The sequence below is a fragment of the Cydia pomonella genome, chromosome 6 (assembly GCF_033807575.1).
Source record: "Cydia pomonella isolate Wapato2018A chromosome 6, ilCydPomo1, whole genome shotgun sequence".
NCBI classification, from domain to species: domain Eukaryota; kingdom Metazoa; phylum Arthropoda; class Insecta; order Lepidoptera; family Tortricidae; genus Cydia; species Cydia pomonella.
Window position 1 is genome coordinate 23,409,382 of NC_084708.1, and position 14,456 is coordinate 23,423,837.

At 39.8% G+C, this 14,456-nt stretch overlaps 2 protein-coding genes and 1 long non-coding RNA gene across 3 annotated transcripts in view; 1 reads left to right on the top strand and 2 right to left on the bottom strand.

The window, feature by feature from the left end:
• Positions 1-1,489: 1,489 nt before the first annotated feature.
• LOC133519318 (uncharacterized) lies at positions 1,490-2,877 on the bottom strand. The gene has a single exon (XM_061853358.1). It carries the CDS (start codon positions 2,785-2,787, stop codon positions 2,515-2,517), a length of 273 nt encoding a protein of 90 aa, XP_061709342.1. The 5' UTR covers positions 2,788-2,877; the 3' UTR covers positions 1,490-2,514.
• A 229-nt stretch (positions 2,878-3,106) lies between these two features.
• LOC133519319 (uncharacterized) lies at positions 3,107-4,229 on the top strand. Its single transcript, XR_009799615.1, has 2 exons — positions 3,107-3,390; positions 4,089-4,229. It is a non-coding gene; the product is annotated as an uncharacterized LOC133519319 (long non-coding RNA).
• A 1,893-nt stretch (positions 4,230-6,122) lies between these two features.
• Positions 6,123-14,456, bottom strand: part of LOC133519323 (uncharacterized) — a 190,212-nt gene continuing 181,878 nt past the window's right edge. The window contains exons 3-4 of the mRNA XM_061853362.1: positions 7,115-8,126; positions 6,123-6,711 (exon numbers count right to left, since the gene is read on the bottom strand). Of these exons, the coding sequence (XP_061709346.1) occupies positions 6,531-6,711; positions 7,115-8,126 (1,193 nt within the window). The 3' untranslated portion in view covers positions 6,123-6,530. The remainder of the gene's footprint in view (positions 6,712-7,114; positions 8,127-14,456) is intronic.

Genomic DNA, 14,456 nt, shown 5'->3' on the forward strand with positions numbered 1-14,456 from the left:
TCGTATTCGCATTCGGACATGAATTCGCATCCTGGATATTCGGATTCGCGTTCGCGAATGTGAAAAATGCGACATTCGTGAAATCCCATGATTAGGTATAATGTTTTGTAGGCATTAACGTGGTAGGTTTAACATTCAATATAATATGGTTGTTCATCATATGTATTTTATTTGTTAAAATGTTATGCAATCCTCACAAGTTTCTGACTGCACTTCCTACGTACTTATATATAAATGAACTGTCACAGTCAAGGTCAAATTGCTATTAATCTGTAGGTAGGTATTTCTGTGACATGTGTCTACGTTTATCAAAATTCGCATGTTATTTTAATTTAACATTTATTCCGTTCAGCTAAAACTCAAATGCGGTTATCATTTTCCGTGGACTTAAGCTATTTTGTCAATATGCACATTATGACTCATCGTAAATTCGTAATGTCTGGTGCCATCTTACCCTACCATAACTTTGTCTCAAGGTCATTTCAAATGACCAGTCAATTGTTTTAGTTGTGTATGTCAAAGGGATAAAAAACGAAGCGATGTTCTTTTTAAGGTGCAGCAAGTTCGTATTTTTTCACTCACCCTCTGTGTTTTAAAAATAAAAAAAGTAGCCATCGAGTTCCCTCAAGCATAATATTGGTCATTAGAAATAATTTACATATTGGTAAACTTTTGTGTAAAATTTTATTAAAAAAAAAAATTAAGTGCATTTTAGACCAATACCTACTCGTGATTATTTTTTATCGAGCTAAAGTCAAAAACATTCGTAAGGCCTCAATATTGCTCATTATCTTTATGGCAGGTTTATGCCTACTTGAATAAATATATTAGAGTCTGTGTGAAAAATACCGTCACATCATCCCCTTCCAAATACCAGAAATGTATGTATTTTTTTTTAACTTTAGAAGGTGGCTATTGTTAAGGCATGATATAAGAGGCAATCTAGCAGGAAAATTGGCTGATGGTCAGCAATTACCATCCATGGAAACCTGCAACACCAGAGGGGTTGCAAGGTGCTAGCGGCTTTTAAGATGGGTACACTTTTTTCTTTCAGTTTTTTTTTTATTCTACTGAGTACAAAAAAAAGTTAAACGAGAAGTAGCCTTCGTCTTTTTATGTAATTTTTTTATTATAATTAATTATTATATTAGCCTTTATTGCTGGAAACTGAACTACACATAATTGTTTATCAGTTTTTCTTGATTTAGTGTCCAGTGTGTCTTGTGACACAGCCTCTTACAGCTTCTTTCATTCCTCCCTGTCATTTGCTATTTATTTCTATGGGTTAGTCTACTACACTGTCTGGAAAACGGTAACATGGTCACCCTAAATCTACTTGGCACCGTTCCTTGGAGCAAGAGTTGGGTGTATTGGGGATGGGGTGGGAGGAGGTTACCCAAGCTGCCCAGGACCGGAGTCAATGGAAGAAAATGGTTTGAGTCCTACACCCCAGCAGGGAGTAACAGTATGAAAAAAAAAAGTCTACTACTGAGATAAATTTATCAACATATTTTATGCAAAAAATAGTCATTAACAAACATTTTAAAACTTATAATATTACCTTTACTCTTTACAGTCTTTACACAGTAACCAGGGAACTTAACTGTACATGTAAATCCTTAAATCCTAAGCTCTCATTTTATAATCCAGATAACTCTTCAAGTAACATAATATACGTCGTTTTTAATATGTTGGAATTTTGATTTTATTTCAATTAATCAAATTTGAAATTGAAATGACATAATAGTTTGGGAGCCGACGGCAGACCACTCCAAGGGATAAGGTCAGTATGGATAAGTGTGAAGGATAAGTATAACTGGCCTGTTTAGACATTGATTACACAGAGTGACAGATCCAGGCGATTTTGTATTTGGTTGGTTAACCAATAAATGTTATAACTACCTGAAAATGTACACATTGTTTATTTACTATTATTTAAATACCTAAAGATACAGAGTAGTGTTTAGCAGCAGGAGCAAATAGCAAATGTATGAACTTACAATAAGCACTACTCAATGTCTAAACAGTCCGAATGAGAAGGCCGTTACACTAATCCCACAACCACACATCTGTATTGGAGCATTCCACATGCTGTCACGTACAGGTGCATTTAACACATTCACTGCCAGAGAAAAAACGGCGCACTACCCCAGAAACCGGTGGTCTATAGCTGCGTACAAAACAACCCGCCCAGCAGGTTGTCCGGCATCTGAACAAAGTTCACGAGCGCCCACCAGGTGGGTTCCCGGCAGTGAATGTGTTAATTTACTGTATTGCGACTTTTTTTCAACATGTAAAGAAGGCGCTTATTTTTCTGTGCGTATTTTTGACACTTAATCACAGAAAAGGAATTCTTGTACATCGTAAACATCAGAAAATTCGCGTTTGTACAGGACAATGGTAGACAATTTTATGGAATGCTCCATTGAGCTTACTAATATTACTCGCAAATCGAACTGTAATTTTAGTAGTTTTTATGTAGTTTATAAAAACAAGGTTTAAAATCACTTATTATTACTTCGCAGGCACCGGCGCCGTGGGTGCAGAAGCCGCCCGCTGCTGCGCCGCCGACAGCTGCGGCGTGTCCGTAGCCAAAGACCTCAGCTGCTTCTCGGCCACCGCGTTCACCATCTTCGTAACATTCGCCTTCATTTTATTCCTCTCCAAAGCCGTCGCCTTGCTTTTAACTGGAGCGTTAGGACGCTTGGTCACGGCTTTACCTTTCGCTTTCTTGTTCTTCGCGCCCGCCGGCAGCTTGCTTTTTACTTTTAGTTTGCCTTGGGCCATTTCTGTTTAAAATTAAGGTAATACGACGTAAATTAGAGCAAACTGTGAAGCGTGTTTTGAAAAACGTGTGTTGACGTTTCTTTGACGTTGACGTTTCGTGACTTTGGCAGTTGCGTTTCGTTCGGAAATGAGATGATGAAACGAGAGATATTTAAAAACGCTAATTTTAATGTTCCAGCCCAGTTTAAAAAAAGTATAATAATTGTATAGAAAAAAATATATGGATATTTACATCAGGCTGACGCAACTAGGAACAAAATAAGTTTTGTATGGAACTTGTTTCGCAAATCTTTGCCAACGAAGAAAAATAAAACGTCAGTGCTATTTATTCTGTCAAGTTTACATCAAGTCAACTGTCACTGTCAGCCTAATTGTTTTGTTTGTTATGAAGGCTTCAATGTTTTGTTCGGGTATTTCGTGCAATTTATTTATTATTTAGTTAAAATATCGAAAATAGTGAACCGTGATCAGAGTAAAGAGCGACTTTGTTACAATGCCACCGAGAAAACGGTTTACTAAATGCGAAATATGTGGCAAGCGAGCCACTCGAGAAAATCGCGCAAAAAGGAATTTTATGGCGAAATTTCCCTTGGATAAAGACCGGTACGTATTGCTTTAGATACTTTTGATCTTATTTTGGTGCAGCAGGCTTTAAACACATCGAAAATTTGATATTTTATATTATTTTTAGTTGTGAACTAGGGATGTACTAAAACTATCGATAATTGTATGTTTATTTGTATATCAGTGTAAGTAATTAAATAAAATATGTGAAATTTCCTGAGAACTTCATGCAATATGACACAAAATTAATTAACGAAGATTTTCAGTGGAAAATTATCTATCATCTATGCATTAATGGTCATTATTTGATATATATTTTTTAATCTAGTAATTATTTAATATATTAATCTGAAATGTAAGTAAATTAATCTCTCTTTTTGTGATCGATAAAAAATATTATACGACATTATTACACAAATTGACTTAATCCCATAGGAAGCTCAATAAGACATGTACATATAAATACATAGAAAACACACATGACTCGGGAACAAATACGCATCCCACAAATAAATGCCCGTACCAGGATTTGAACCAGACCGGTTCTCATGATTAACAGACATATAAATACATAAAAAGTTAGAGCATTGATAAAGGGTTGTTGATAACTGGATGCCGAAAAACATGATTTATAGATGCATATTAGCGCTAAATAATCAGTTGATCATCTCATTAGCAAATACTTGGAATATAAACTGTAGATAAAGTCATGTTTGTCCAAGGCTGTATGTTTTCAGATGCAGGCAGTGGGTCAAATTTGTTGGGAACGAAGACCTGACAATACATCTTCCCATAGAAAAGTTACATTTATTGAAACATGTATGTGCAGATTATGTTGAAAATAAAGCTTTAAATATATAAAAAAAACGACTTAAAAACTGTATTACTTAATTCGGGTACACATTAAGCCCGACCAGATATTAGTCCACTCAAAGAACTATCCACTATATAACATACAACTTAAATGTGGACTCGATGCTAACCTGATTTCGAGTACAAAATTTGTAGACAGGAGCCTATGTTTCAACCCTCCCCATTTTATCGATATCGATAAGAATCGCAAGCGTGTAGCGTACTACACTATTTAAATGGGTTATGTTGGTGACCTTGACAGTTCTTTGTCGTAGATTTTGGTAATGATTTGCTAAACAAACTGATTCCACTCGCTAGTATGGAAGTCCCGTCTCTTAAAACGTAGTGATTATATGCTCTTTGATTTACATCATGTGTTTCTTGTGCGCCCCCCAGTGAGCTCAGTGGCACCCTTATTAATAATTTCTAACTACAATTTTTAAGCCCCAAAGAAAGGGCCAACGTTGGGCTAACTATATAAGTAACTAATATGTTTTATTCCTACTCAGTGGTTGTAACATTTATTATTATTAGGTACTCACCAATAAAGTTGAAACCACAAACAAATGCACATAATACTCGTATATGCAGCACGGCTTCGGCTTGCTGCATAACAGGTGCTATATAAAGACATTTTCAATGAAGGCAAGCCGAAGGGGTCTCCTGGGTACTGGACCCAAGGGACGTTCCTTCCCATTCAGCTCGCCATGAGCTACCTTGGGGGCTTATTAATATTATTGTTATACTTAGTTTCTAATTCGAATTTAATTTAATTTTAATACTTCATGAAACCTATTTGCAATTGTATTCTATCAACTATCTTTGCTGGAAAGAAAAACGAAACTCTAAAATTAAATAGGATAGGTTTCAATGCCTGACAATATTTAATAGCAATTTCGATCGCTGAAAATGCATATACATGTTCGGTTAAGGCGCATGTCACACTTAGGGTTTGCACGACGGATACGAAATGTATGGGAAGATCCTCGGATCCGGATCCAGATCCGTATAATTTCATACATTTCGGATCTGGATTGCAAACCTTAGACACACTGCCTCCGATTCGCAAGTCGCTCCCAAGTTTGAGCAAGACAACGCTATGCGCCTATTATAGCGACAACTCGCTCGACGTGCGAATCGGATGCAGTGTGCTATGCGCCTAAAAATTTTAAATATTTTTTCTCGTCGTCTCACCTCGTGATGAGGCGCGAAATATGTGCCATGTCGTTCTTTTTAGGGTTCCGTGCCTCGAAAGGGAAGAACGGAACCCTTATAGGATCACTTTGTTGTCCGTCCGTCCGTCTGTCTGTCAAGACCCTTTTTCTCCAGAACGCGTGGAGGTATCAACCTGGAATTTATATCAAATACTCAGGTCTACTGGAGGAACGCAATCAAAAGATACAGCCGTTTATGCCGCAAATTTCCGCAAATTTTCGACACTCGCAAGGGAATCAAAACCTACAGGGTACTACCCGTGAACTTAGAATCTTGAAATTTGGCACGAAGCAACGTCTTATAGCCAGGGATTGGAAACCGGTATTTTTTCGTTCTTTGTTAATTTTTTATTTCATTCCTAATCGGGCAATCTAATAATACGAAGTCGTTATCTAAAAACACAACTGAGTCCTACATTTTGAGTATAAAATAAACCGAAATATATGGTTATTTCGTTGTTTTTGCAAAAAACCGGTTCCGATCCCTGCTTATAGCACACATAAAGGAAAAATTGAGAAAACCGTAAATTTTTAATTACATCATATAATAAGAATATTTTTAATAATTGATATGACTGTCGTGGTTATGGGCAATAAGGTTGTGTATACATATTTTTGGCACTTTGTCCGTGTCGATATTTAATACCTTGAATGTACACCATCAAGTAAGGAGTGCTTACAGGGATAAAAAATAAAATGACAACAACATTTTCATAGACTTTTACTCTTAATCGACTGTTGCAGTATATGAATTCGAGTTTCAAGTTAAGAAATATACATAATATATAATATCTAAATATATTTTATGTACAGATAAATAGAAAAGTAGTCGAGTATAATAATTGGCTATCGATAGATCGAGCGGCGAGAGTGCAGGCGACCGGCGAGAAGCGGTGCGGACGAGGGCGCACCTCGCCTTAAAACGTCTAGAAAAATAGATAAATCGCTCAAAAACGTCAGAGTCAGTCGAAAAGGATAGAGAGCAGAGCGGGCGGAGAAGCGACAACGAGTGACGCCATCTAGCGGCGTTCACGCGTACTCGGTACAGCGAGCGGCGCTATCCAGCGGCGTTCACGCGTACTCGGTACAACGAGCGGCGCCATCCAGCGGCGTTCACGCGTACTCGGTGTCGGTGGAGAGGGAGCGCTCGGCGGGGGAGCGGCGCCCCTCGCCCTCCGGTGGGGGTGCGTCCCCCGCGCCCGCCTGCGCCTGGGCATACGCCAAGCTCTTCTGGTAACTGAACAGCTGCCGTTCTAGAGAGTAGTTCTCCGCTTGAAGAGCAGTGATTTCGCGTCTGTGGACAGAAGAATAGCGTTTGAGCTTTGTAGTCGATTCATTCATACCTGGATGAAAAAAACGGCCGTTTTATATTTAAAAGCATTTAACTACAAGAGGAAATCTCTCTTCAACTCCTTTGTTAGAAAGAGATTTTGTGAGTCTGAAATGTGTGGGCTGTTCACCCTTACACCTGGGGGCGGCCTGGGGGCTGGGAGAAAGGTGGGCCTTTTCACATTCGTTCAAGTTTTTATGCAAAACGAAAAAGTTGTGAGTGCTTATTGTTTAATTTAATTTTACTTTCATGTCAATATTTACATTATTTTCGGATTTTCCTTAATTAATCATCAGAGTAATTCATTTCACTGAACATTGCCATTCTCACAGTAAAAAAAACTTATATTAAGGTAACAGTAACTCACCTCATCTGATGCGCCTGAAGACGACAAAGATCATCATAGATATGGTAAGTAGCCTGAAACAGTAGATACGTCTCGCCCCACTCCAGCCGGACGCGAAGCTCGCCGCCCGCGTGCAAGAAAGGACACCCAGGACGCGAGATCTCCTCTACACGGAGCGCTGTCTCCATCATTAGGCCTTCGTCGGCGCTATCCTGGGCGTAGTAGTGAGAGAAGGGAGCTCCGGGGAGTTCCTCAGCATCTGACTCCCCGGCTGCGGGGTTAGCGCGTACCAACCACGCAGACCAGCTCACGTAGCGCAAATGATTGCGTGGCACGTTATGCACGTCTCGATAAAGCATGTGAAGACGCACAGTGTCAGAATGCGTGTCGCAGCGGAGCGCCCATGCTTGCTTGTCACGATCATAGCATGTCACTGCTCGGCCTGCCGCCGCTACTGAAAGATCAGCTAAAGCGCGGGCGTGGATCAACTCCACAGTCAACCGAAGGCCTTTGTGTATAGGGCGAGGTGGAGGACGCGGCGTCCATGGCGGTGTCCTTCCTTCAGCATCACATAGACTTTCTAGAACGCCGGATTGCACTCTTCTTTCGCCCTCGCCTAGAGCCAGCGCGTATCTGACGCGGCATTGCTGTCCTTCTCCTGAGAGTCGCACTAGTCTGAGTGACAGAGGTTCCTTGCTCCATCCGTTCACGGCGACGGTCCAATCGAATCCAGCGAAGGCGATAGGCGGAGTGTCGATGCGCGGTGCCCTGAGTTCACAAGAGTAGAAAGTGCGGACGCGCGACATGCAAAGTTCGAGTTGGAACTCGCCGCGAGCGTCCGCGAATTTCGAGTTCAGTTCAGCGAGGGTGACGCAGCGGCCGCGGCCCTGCGCCGCGCAGCCGGAGCTGAAGCGGACCTGCTTGCCCGAGAAGCCCTCATTCGCGGTGAAGTGGTCGCGACTGAGGAGTGTAAAGGTGAAGTCGACGTAGACGCGCATGCCCTCGCATGCGCCGCGCCATACCAGGTATACTCCTGTCGAAGAAATAAGACATATGAGGAGGATGCCCTTTTGAGGTGAATCAATTCAGATCATTCTGGATTAACTCACTATGACGTAGATAGTAAGATCACTATGACGTAGAGTACTTAGTTATGTTTTAGGTATAATTAAGAAGCATTCTTTATGTTAGCCATTTAATCACATCAGCATTAGCCACCTTTTTACTTGTTCTTCTAGAGAGGTCAACTGCAGTGCAAAATGGCTATACAAGCCAAATAATACCAGCCAGCGACCATTTAAAGCAACTATCTTTCCAGCCAAGTTTGATCAAGTTCGTAATGAAGTCGTTAATTCATATTACGAAGGCAATACTCGTAGTCTGGTGGCTCGGATGGCTTTTTAGACAAATATTGCTCCCTCCCGGGAATACAGTTTGCCAAGTTAGCGGACCGTGAACGGTAGGCGTTTGCATTATAATTTCTAATTCTTCGATGTAACTAGGTTTGCCTTTGGTTCTCAAGAGATTGGTAGTTATTCCTATACTTTTCAACGCATTCTTACATTGTACTTTATTATCTAACTAAGCAGTTAAATTCTCGGAATTGAAACTTTAAGAGGAAATACTTCTCAGATTTGGGAATTTTAAGTAAATGTCTCCGACGCTGACGGGGCGGCTCCTATAATTAGTGCGACAAGGACAACCGCTGCTAAGGCAAAAAATCTTGCGTAAAATTCTCTGAAATCGAGGTTTCGATCTCGATATTTTCTTCTTCCAAAAGTTAACCAAACGTAACGAAATTTTGGGAACGGAATAAGAAAGAAATTATCTGTGTTAAACGGTCAGGCCGTTTTGATTTTTGCATTGTTGCCGATTTTGTAGGCGTCTGTTTACGGCGCATTTATTTGGCCGTTTTTAGCGCTGTTTCAAGTAACCTTCATAAAAACAAGAATACCGAAAAAGCAAAACACAGACACAGGTAGGATTGGTACTCAATAATGAACTCATATTGAAAACTATTCATCCAGGGCCAAAATCCAGAAAGAAAAATGTCGAGAACGTTTGTATGGAAAAATGACCTCTAATATTTCCTTTTAAGGCGACGAAGCGTATAAGTATCACAACACGCTATACTTTGTCATTGCTAACTCTGTGCATGAAAAAGCGGTGGTGGCCGAGTGGATATGACGTCCGACTTTCAATCCGGAGGTCGCGGGTTCAAATCCTGGCTCGTACCAATGAGTTTTTCGGAACTTATGTACGAAATATCATTTGATATTTACCACTAGCTTTTCGGTGAAGGAAAACATCGTGAGGAAACCTGCATACATCTGCGAAGAAATTCAAAGGTGTATGTGAAGTCCCCAATCCGCATTGGGCTAGCGTGGGGACTATAGCCCGAGCCCTCTCGCATGAGAGGAGGCCTGTGCCCAGCAGTGGGACGTATATAGGCTGAATTATTATATTATTATTATTAACTCTGTGCATACTCAGAAATTTTTGTAGGCATTTACTTAATACAAACTTTTTTTACTTGCAATATTTTAGACCTACTTCGCATTATTCGAATAAGCTGAAACTTCAGGTGTAAGTTATATATGTTAGTTGGGTGGCAAATTGACAATGCAATATTGTGCTGTTATCGAGGTGATCGGATGATGGACGCAGGAGGTGCCAATAGGTACTATGTGATAAACTTTTCTTCTTCCTCGCGTTGTCCCGGCATTTTGCCACGACTCATGGGGGCCTGGGGTCCGAAGCCTAAATAATCCCAAGATATGGCGTAGGCACTAGTTTTTACGAAAGCGACTGCCATCTGACCTTCCAACCCAGAGGGTAAACTAGGTCTTGTTGGGATTAGTCCGGTTTCTGAAAAGTGACTGGTAAATATCAAATGATATTTCGTACATAAGTTCCGAAAAACTCTTTGGTATGAGCCGGGGTTTGAACCCGCGATCTCCGGATTGCAAGTCGCACGCTCTTACCAGTAGGCCACCAGCGCTTCTACCCTGTGATAAAATAACGCAACTTAAAATAACAAGCTTAATTGGCAACGATTTTGATAGCCCAGATTGTGCAAGTGTTATTTTAACCATCAAACATCTATCAGTTCAAATAACACTTGCAGTCTTGCACAGTCTGGGCTATCAAAATCGCTGCTAACTTAGCTTGGTCTAACTCTTAGAATTGTCTCGATGAGAATTAGTTGCCAGTTGTAACAAAATTTTATTTCAATGTGCTCTAAAAGCTTAAATCAAAAATGAAAATTTTGCCAAAAAACGTTTAAATATACCACATTATAGTCTTTGCCAGTAAACCATAACTTACGTTAGCCCGGCTCGAGACCAGGAGACCTAACGCTGAAACCGAAATTCGCAAATTGCGGGGATCTTTCTCTTTTACTCTCACTAAGACGTCACTCGAGAAAAATGCCCCCAATTGACGAACTTCGATTTTTCGCGGTTATAGCCCAGGCCGGGGCGTCTGTCACTTCGTTTTCTATGACGGGTGATCGGTGATCACGTGATGTTTCTATAGAAAACGTCTCGGACTCCCCGGCCCGGCCCCGGGCCGGTCTAAACATGAGTCATCCTTTAATCTGCAGTTTAAACTTTAAACGTAAGGTTAACGATGAAACTATCGAGTAATTTCACTTAGGTATCATCACTTTATGCACTAAGAGCCATGTCATTCACCCGGAAACAACCCGGTACTAAGTTATATGGACACTACGACATCTCAGTAAATTTTAACAGGCGTTTCACTTTAATATTGTCTCATGAAAGTGCTATAAAATGAGTGTCAAATGGGTGCTTTAACTGAACGGTATTCGTAGTCGTAGGACTCAACGACCTAACAGTTATTTAAGGTAATGTAATCAAAATGTAAACTATGGAGAGAGGTATGGGCATTGTGAATGTCATCTCGCTTTGTGTGGTAGGGCACAGCACAGCGGATGTCATTCCAGCCCAACTGGGGAAGTACCTCCACCTTACAGAAAACCGCAGCCAAATAGCACTAGACCGTACTCATAGTGTTGTGTTCCTGCCAGATCTCAATGATGGTACGGAGTGTTAGGGTCAGCAACGCGCATGTAACTCCTCTAGATTTGTAGGCTACGGAGACTTCTTACCGTCAGGCGGGTCGTATGCTTGTTTGTCACCGATGTAGTATAAAAGAAAACTATCGCCCGCGATATTTTAAGAGATGGTACTTGACATTAAAACAATTATTTAAATAAAAATTAAGAAAACATTCTTTTTTTTTTGGTTTCATTTGCCGCACAATTATAAATTAAATAAATAAATATTATACGACATTATTACACAAATTGACTAAGTCCCACGGACTACAAAAAAAATATTCATAATATTATCTAAAAAATAATCATAATGTGCATTTTTTTCATTGCTTACTATAGATTGCCAGTCTCATGTCGATTTGTGATAACATTAATCGAAATTCAGGGGCGCGAATAACTGACAAGATGTTTAACACTTTCTGTCATGTCAAACATTTTATTATTTGTCTTAAATGTCATTATTAACAACGACAACCCTGTCGTTGAAATTGAAGATGGCTAAGACGTCTCGAGAATATTTTTTTGTGTTTTGCTCGTTCATGTTGTTTAAAGTGTATTATTGATCGCTTAATATGCTGTGAACTATCGTGGAAGTGTGTATCTAATGAAAAACTAATCTTGAAACCATTGACATATATATCTAAGGACAGGTCTTACGGGCAATGAGAATGGGGCTACAGCGGTGTCACGCACACGAATTCGAGCCAATTGCGCAGTCTTACCACACCACACCACAACGCGATTGGTTGATGAGTTCGCATCGCGCGCGCGATTGGTCGCAACTAGATGCGTTAGACTGCACGATTGGCTCGAATTCGTGAGTGACACCACAGCGCCATTCTTAGTGCCCGTAAGGCTCGTCCTTAGATATACCTATGTCAATGCTTGAAACGCGTTTAACCATGTTTTAATCAACACCCGATCCATCGTGGCTTTTAGTAAAGTCTAGCAGCTATCTCTCGACTAAAAGCAACTACCGAACAACGTCATGCTCTAAGAGCACACTTAAAAGTTACCACTGAATAACGACAGACATTAGAAAAATCATCATAGATGGAGGCCATATTTTAAAAGTAGAAGAAATGTCTTTATCAAAGTGTTAATTGATTAATCAACGCGACGTGGCCAGCTAAGTGTTAGGTAAAAGAGGTTTTACAATCTGTTCAATGAGGTTTCATTGATGTTTCTACGTAGCAAATTTGTTTTAAGAAAAATCTCAAAAAAAAAAAAAATATAAAACCTTTAATATTTCATACTTAAATATATTCCAGGAGTAGCAGTTGTAAAAATATTGGTAGCTAATTCGTAAGCACCTTAATATTTAATAAATAAATGCCTATTGTTCCCAGCCTTGTCGTTTTATGAGAGTCATAAAATATTACGAGTATCATTGTCATCAGCTAGCACATTTTGTAAGCTTTCGTTGTAACAGTCCTTTGATCAGTGATTACACCGTTTCATCTGCTAATTAGTTAATGCTTCTGTAATAATTAATGAATAAATATAAATTCTCCTGAAGCCGAATCTTGTCACAGAAATTTAGCAAAGTAAGGTGCACCGAGGGTGCCGTACAAACTTTCAATCATCTCGTCTAACAATAAATTTAAAAGGCTTTTGACCATAAGCTTATACTAAGAATAATTGTGAACAGCGCCACTTATCGGTAAATTGGTTAACTAACCCAAGTCCAAAGTTACTTGATGTACATTTTGAGTTTTGTAGGATGGACTTTTATGTGATGATTTTATACAGGCACCATAATATAGAAGTAATAGGAAAGGAATGAAATATCTATGCACCAAAAAGGTGTCCGTCAAAAAACCTTAAATAGGTGGCGCTACAATACCTAGGATATATAAAAAAAATCAAATCATAGACAGCGCACTTCACTCCGTCAATAACGCCTAGGTTCTTAGCTACTCTAGCGCTACTCTGGAGAGTGTTGGAACTATTATTTATAGCTGACAGCCGGACACTTTTGCAGCAGTTCTACCATAAGAGATTTCACTCCTTTTAATTCCACACCCCATAGTAATACGTATCTCTGACAACAAACGACTGTTCACTCCCCGAAACCTACTTACATACGGTACATTTAATGGGAAACTGAATGGCATAGTTTTTTTTAGTAATTACTAAGCGTTGGCGTTGCGTTGTTGTAACGCGGACATTAAAAGTAGGACATATACGTGACATTTCGAATATCGATCGTCCGAGATAGTACTTGCGTTTAGTAGAAAATGTATAAACTCATACTAAACACTAATCAATAATGTAAACAGGCCCTAAGGCAAGTGCACACGCTCGTAGATGCCTTATCAGATAAAAATATATCATTGATTATCTCCAAAATGGAGTTAATTAGAATACCGGTTTCTTTGGGAAAGTTACTTAATTTAAGCTCAGAAATGCACATTTGAAACTAACGGACTTAAAAAAAAACATTTTTATAGGTACTTGTTTTTTTGTAGGAATATCCGGATGACATGGACATCTGAATTTATTTCGTGACTATACAGATTCTAGTGCTTAAGCCCTACTGTTACCTCCACTCTTAATCCGATAAACCAATTTAGATGAAATCGAGACCGAGGGAAAGACATAGGAAAGTTTAGGTATATCAATATCATCATTATTTCACGCAGACCAAGTCCTGCGGTGGCAGCACGGTTCCATTTTTATCACCCGTCACTATGCCCGTCACTTTCGCGCTAACATACTTGGTAGAACGTGACAGGCATGGTGACAAATTATAAAGAGCCGACCACTTAGCCCTACTGGACAGAAACTAGTTTTTTAGGGTTCCGTACCCAAAGAGTCAAACGGGACCCTATTACTAAGACTCCGCTGTCCGTCTGTCCGTCCGTCCGTCCATCCGTCCGTCCGTCTGTCACCAGGCTGTACCTCATGAAATTTTCACAGATGATGTATTTCTGTTGCCGCTATAACAACAAATATTTAAAAGTACGGAACCCTCGGTGGGCGAGTCCGACTCGCACTTGTCCAATTTCTGATAATATCAGCCCTAAGTGTAGGGTGCGCCTAAATATGTTTGTTTGAGGGTTTTTGTTGAATTCCCAGCAGTACTTCACTGTAGATTTACTGAAGCTAAAATTAACAGCAATGTCTTATTATTCTGGTTGTTCGCTTTGTCTTTGCGTTGCTTTTGGCAGGAATCAAGTAAATTTAACTGGCATAACTGACCTCTCACAAAGAAACTGTCCTTATTTAGTTAAATGCTTTAGAAATTGAAGTGAATTAGATACTTAAATTATAAGACTA

What these genes read in the sequence shown, in the direction of transcription:
- LOC133519318 (XM_061853358.1), bottom strand. Translation starts at nt 2,787, where the DNA reads ATGGCCCAAGGCAAACTAAAAGTAAAAAGCAAGCTGCCGGCGGGCGCG.